General features: G+C 41.3%; 1 protein-coding gene across 2 annotated transcripts; it reads left to right on the forward strand.

Annotated features, from left to right (window-relative positions):
- The first annotated feature begins 1,866 nt into the window (after positions 1–1,866).
- Positions 1,867–4,885, forward strand: LOC136505907 (cysteine-rich receptor-like protein kinase 44). 2 transcript variants are annotated; one of them, XM_066501034.1, is made up of 7 exons: positions 1,867–2,052; positions 2,378–2,503; positions 2,593–2,848; positions 2,961–3,189; positions 3,306–3,456; positions 3,566–3,799; positions 4,417–4,885. In XM_066501034.1, exons 2-7 carry the CDS (start codon positions 2,399–2,401, stop codon positions 4,822–4,824), a joined length of 1,383 nt encoding a protein of 460 aa, XP_066357131.1. In that variant the 5' UTR covers positions 1,867–2,052; positions 2,378–2,398; the 3' UTR covers positions 4,825–4,885. The 2 variants fall into 2 exon arrangements, with proteins under 2 accessions (XP_066357131.1, XP_066357132.1); XM_066501035.1 differs by having other exon boundaries at positions 4,420–4,885.
- Positions 4,886–5,761: the final 876 nt, after the last annotated feature.

Here is a 5,761-nt window from a genome sequence, read left to right on the forward strand (position 1 = left end):
AAGCAATGCCCATATAAATTGAAAAACGCAGCCCCATAAAAAATTATTGCACAAAATGGAGACACTAATTTAAAAAAAAGTCTAAAATTGAAGACATGATCATGAACAACAATGTAGCTCCAAACAATGCGTTGTTATGTGACACATAGATTAATTTTCTCAACAAATTATAAAAGAATCTACTCTACTTCTAAGAACTAATTATAGCATCACATACTAACAATGATGATCTTGAGCACCATGGAATAATTAGCTAGGAATTTAAATGTGTTCATAGACACCAACCTTTTGGATAATGGATTCACTACAATTTGAGCCTTGCACAAATGTTCAATTAAAAAAGTGCTCTCTAGAATGGAGAAAGAACTAGAATGATAATCAAGCAATGTAGCCATCAAAACGAAGCTAATTAAGCAACAAAATCAAAGGAGCGGATATTTGTTACTAACCTTAAAGCAAAAAGATTAAGCTATTCTTCAAAATCCAAGCGCTAGCTTCATGGTGAAGAGCAGCCGCAACAATGGAGGGAAGGGCCCAAACGCGCGCCTCCGTTCTCGGGATGGAAGAGAGGAGAAAGGAGAGGACGGCTGCAACCTTTTTGTGCTGTAGGCTTATCATCGTCGGTTCCTAGCTAGAACCGATAGTGATAGAGCCCAATCACTGTCGGCTCTTGGCTTGAACCGGCAGTGATATGTGGCCGTCAAGCCACTGCCAGTTAGAGACACAAACCGGCAGTGATAGTTGTCATCACTGTCGATTCGGTCATATCCCAAATCAATTTCTGGTTTTCAAAGCCAAGAACCGACAGTGAAGGGTCAACACTATCGGTTCTCTTAATTCCGGCAGTGATGAGGCCGGCAGTGAAGTGCTATTCTGTAGTAGTGTATAAATTCCTCACTTTAACCAATCATAATCGACCACATAATCTACGGACCGACCATATACTTCAATTATTATAACCTTGATGATTATAATAATCATATACATAATCCAGATTATAATAATCTAGCTGTGGTCCAAATAGGCTCTAAGCCAATGGCATTACAACAGTATAATTGGCGTAGTAGAAAGTGGTCATGGTGTTTTTCTTCGGGGCACACGGATGACAATATAGTCTTAGGATTGATAGTTATTTGAGTGACAAGCTCTTCTTTTTATGTTTTTAAGGTTGTGTGCTAGCGCTGTTATATGGAGGTCAAAAGTGGGTTCATGATTTTTGTATCAACGACTCGATGTAATGGTCTTGAAAAAATAAAAATGTTCTTTTATTAAAAATAGCAAGAATCTCTAAATAGCAAGATTTGGATAGATAGTTGATTTCTGTATTCACTTTCTAAAATGCAAGTGTTTAAATCCCATTCGCATTTTTGTACTTCATTCTCTTTTTTTACAGATCCAAACAATATCTTATTTATCCCTAGAGGTTAGCTTCCGTCAACTAACAATCAAATGGATGAGTAATCTATGCTGGAGTGTTGTTCGATTGTTGATCCATATCCACCCTCTAGTGATGCAAGAATGTGTAGGTGAGCGTTAGGAGGGCATAATTAATAGCACGAAAAAAATGCTAGTAATAGGTATGCTGACTTAGTGTTTGTCAATTGCTTCTTCGATGAACTAGACTTATGGACAACAATACTCAAATATAATTCAACTTGGCGCTATCAATCAATGTATAAAGCATCTTGGTTATGTGTGCATTAGGTGTAGACTTGCCAGGTCAAAGTCTTGGAGGAAGATTATGATTTCTAGTATTTTTTTTATAAAAAAAACGAAGGAAGCAAAGTCATAGTAGCTAATCTCACACAAAACAAGTAGCAAAGAGAGTGATGGCTTGGCTTGGATGAAGGAAAAGGGGTGGACTAGACTAGCGGGCCCAAACTGGTTCCCACTATCGGATCGGAGTCCTAAATGTTTAAGTACAAAGTTCTGGGTCATTTGTGTAAATCAACTGCAGCAAACCAATCTTCATCGGCAAGGAGCAAAGCAGTTTTCATCGGCAAGGAGCAAACCACTCTTTCTCCCTACTGCTAGGCTCATCTCCTCCTCCAGGTCAGTTGTGTACATGTCGAAATTTTAGTACCAGAGTGCTTCTTCGTAGCTCGCAGCACCTGCAGCCGGGCGCCGGCGAGAAGGCCGATGCCAGGCCGCCAGCTGATTCCCTAAGGCCCCGTTCGCGTGCCCTTAAACCCAGCTTGATCCGCTTCTTTTTTTATCTGGAACAGTGTTTTCCTCTCACAAATTCCTCTAGATTCCTCCATAATTCCTCCAAGTGAACGGGGACAGGGGTGCCGCTGCTGAGATGATTAGTCTTTTTGTGAATCCTTAACATATCCTCTCGTCTTAAGTGAAAATGTCTTTTCTTTTTCTGTCTCAGGAACAAGATCCAAGATAAAGCATGTCGGAGAGCACGTACTTTAAACTAGACTTGATTAAAACTATTACAGGCGATTTTGCAGATGAGCGAATGGTTGGCAGTGGTGGGTTTGGAGTTGTTTACAGGGTACGAACGATCGACTAATCATTAGCGCGTATTAGCTTCCCCTTGTTTTGGCATGCATGATACAAGTTTCACGCGTTTGATCACAACAGGGCACGTATGATGGTCAAGATATTGCTGTGAAGAAGCTTCATCCCCTGCCAGGACTTGATGACAAAGCGTTTGACAATGAATTCCGTAGCCTTAGCAAGATCAATCATCCAAATGTTGTTCGGTTAATTGGCTACTGCCACGAAGCACAGCGTAAGTTCCTTCCTCACAAAGGGGAAGTAATTGCTGCTACACTAATGGAGAGAGTTCTCTGCTTCGAATATATGGAGGGTGGAAGCCTTGATAAGCATATTTTAGGTACGGTATATACTGTTCGCTTGCTGGAGTAGTGTTTCGCGCGCCTTATAGAAGAGAGAGAGATGCTTCCTTAGATTTATATTAGCTCCTGTCTCTTTTCTTTCCATTGCAGCTGACTCTTGTGATCTTGACTGGCTGACGTGTTACAAAATTATCAAAGGGACCTGTGAGGGCTTAAACCGCCTGCATAGTGAACAGGGGAAACCTATTTACCATATGGACTTAAAACCTGCTAACATATTGCTGGACAAGAACATGACGGCAAAAATTGGAGATCTTGGTTTGTCCAGACTTGTTTCTTCAACACAAACCTATCAAACTAAAGCTCGCGAAGGATCTGTGTAAGTTGATGCACCATATTTCAAGCCAACTGTTCTGGCAACATGGATATGGTTCCCCTTTTATTGCACTCTGGCTAACCTTATTTTATTTGATGATTATGATATCACATATATAGAGGGTACATGCCACCAGAATACATAAATAGTGGCGATATATCAAGAAAGTTTGACGTGTTCAGTTTGGGAGTTATAATTATCAGAATAATGGATGGAAATGATGGCAACTCCCGCCGTTTTGATATGCCTCGTGAACAGTTCATTGAGTTTGTAAGGAACCGAGATGTCTTTATTCATATTGTTATACTATGTGTTATGCTGTGTATTACTTTTATGTGCATGCATCCCATCTTTCTAATTTTATCCGCAAATTTCTCAGGTAGCTAACAACTGGAAGGAAAGGCTGCAGGGCACGTTGGGGTATTCATCACAAGAAATAAACATGCTACGTGTGAAGACTTGCATCGATATAGCATTACGATGTGTCGATACTGACCGAAACAAAAGGCCTTACATAAAGGACATTGTCAATGAACTGGAAGAACTAGAAGCTAAGATTCAGAAAATGGCACTATCTTCAGATCATTCGAAAGCTGTGATACCTGGCCAGCAGGTATGATCATTCTGGTAGTATATGGTGAAACTGCCGATTGTTTACATTACACACGAGATTGTTTTCCATGCTGTGATACTGGGCACACACTGCCGATTGAGTAATAACTTGCAGTTTCACTACATCTCTGCCGATTGTTTACACATAGCTGCTGTGGCCAAGTATTACATCGTCTTTCTCCAATGGTCTGCTAGCTGGCACATAACTGCTGATTGTTTACATTACAGACAACAATCTCTTGCTGTTTCACCACATCTACCACTGCACCTTCTCCACCAGGCACCAAAAGCATACTATTCCTTATAGGAACTAAAAAAAGGAAAAACAATAATACTCCCTCTAATCCAAATTATAAGTTGTTCTAGCTTTTCTAGATAGTAGATACATAGTAAAAAGCTATGTATCTAGACTTTTACTATGTATCTAGACATAATGTATATTTAGATAGATGGAATGTTGGGGGTATTTTTTTTTTGCCACACTCACACATAAAGCCCAAGCCATGGTTGTTCCTTTTTTTTTTGGCTGCCCAGACTAGATGTTCTTAAGATCGCAAACCATAATATTTGTAGATTTTGGATCTACCACCACACTGCATTAATCCCTTCTTCTTGCAGCAGAGCTCTGACTCCAACATTCTTGCTGTCGATCCAACCCTGGAGCTGCGCTTCTTATTCGAACTAAGGAAGGACATATCATGCTGCCTTCAACTGACAAATAAGACGGACGACTACATTGCATTTAACATAAAGACCAATAGAACCAAGTACTACGCAGAGCCAAACATAGGAATTATGCCACCATGTTCCAAGCGCTATATATCTGTCACGTTGCGAGCACAGGAGGCGGCACCACCAAATATGCAGTGCCATGACATGCTCCTTGTACAGAGTGTTAATGTCAGTGAGGGCTTGCCATCTGATAATGTCACCGAAGACTTCTTCAAACAAGTCATGGTCGAGAAGGTGGTAGATGCGGTCAAACTGCCGATTGTTTACATTACACGGGATCATTTTTCATGCTAGTATAGTTGCCACTGTTGGTAATATGTCCTAAATGCAATAATAGAGGTGTTGTTAATGGTCAGTTGTCCTAAAGGCATGTGCAGCAGTGGAGCAGCATCGCTTGTGTACCTGTGATTTCACCGAGGGTCTAGAAAGTTTTGGGGTTTACCACTGCTCGCTGCCACACCTAAGGTGAAAAAAATATACAATCACGCAATGTGAATACCTGAATCCGAAGGAAAGCTAGGCCGTGTCTCTGAACGAGCTATGAGAGAAAAGGAAGGAGGATACATGATAGATAAATGAAATGAAATCACTGCAGCTCAGTGCCTGCTCTGCCGCGCTCTCACGGTCAGGGGCTACCGATCCACGCACCCCTCTCCCTTGGGCTATTGTGACCGCCAGATTCACTCATCGCGCCACCAAATGCTGCATGGGTCGCGCTCACAAGAACTAAAGTGCCTCCTCCGCTGTTGCCCCAGGTCGCGCTCACATGGATATGAATGTTTTTACCAGGTTTATTAGCCTTGTGTTCATGAAAATGAAGGCTTCTCAGATTTTTAATATGATCTTTGATATTGTTCTATCGTTTTATCTTCATTGTATATGACCTATATTTGTTTATAGACCATGTTATTTTTTTTATATCAGAGTTCTTACTATCCTTCGCTAGACATAGTGCAGTGTCATTGTTACGACTTCCACTACTGTACCGGGTCCGACAACGCAGCGAGAAGACAAGGATGCAATGGATGGGCCGTCACTGAGGAGGTGCAGCAGGCTGAGTGGACAACACCATGATCGACTGGTTTGCTGGGCTGGCGTCTTGGAGTATCAGCAAGAACAGCAAGAAGGGATCATCTATGAAACTTTGTAACAAACTCGTGCTTCTCCTATACGCAGACCTCGTCTAGACCAATCCCCTTCTTGCTGTTCTTCCTCAATTCTATTCCTCCTA

This window comes from Miscanthus floridulus, chromosome 14, assembly GCF_019320115.1.
Source record: "Miscanthus floridulus cultivar M001 chromosome 14, ASM1932011v1, whole genome shotgun sequence".
In the NCBI taxonomy this organism is placed as follows: Eukaryota; Viridiplantae; Streptophyta; class Magnoliopsida; order Poales; family Poaceae; genus Miscanthus; species Miscanthus floridulus.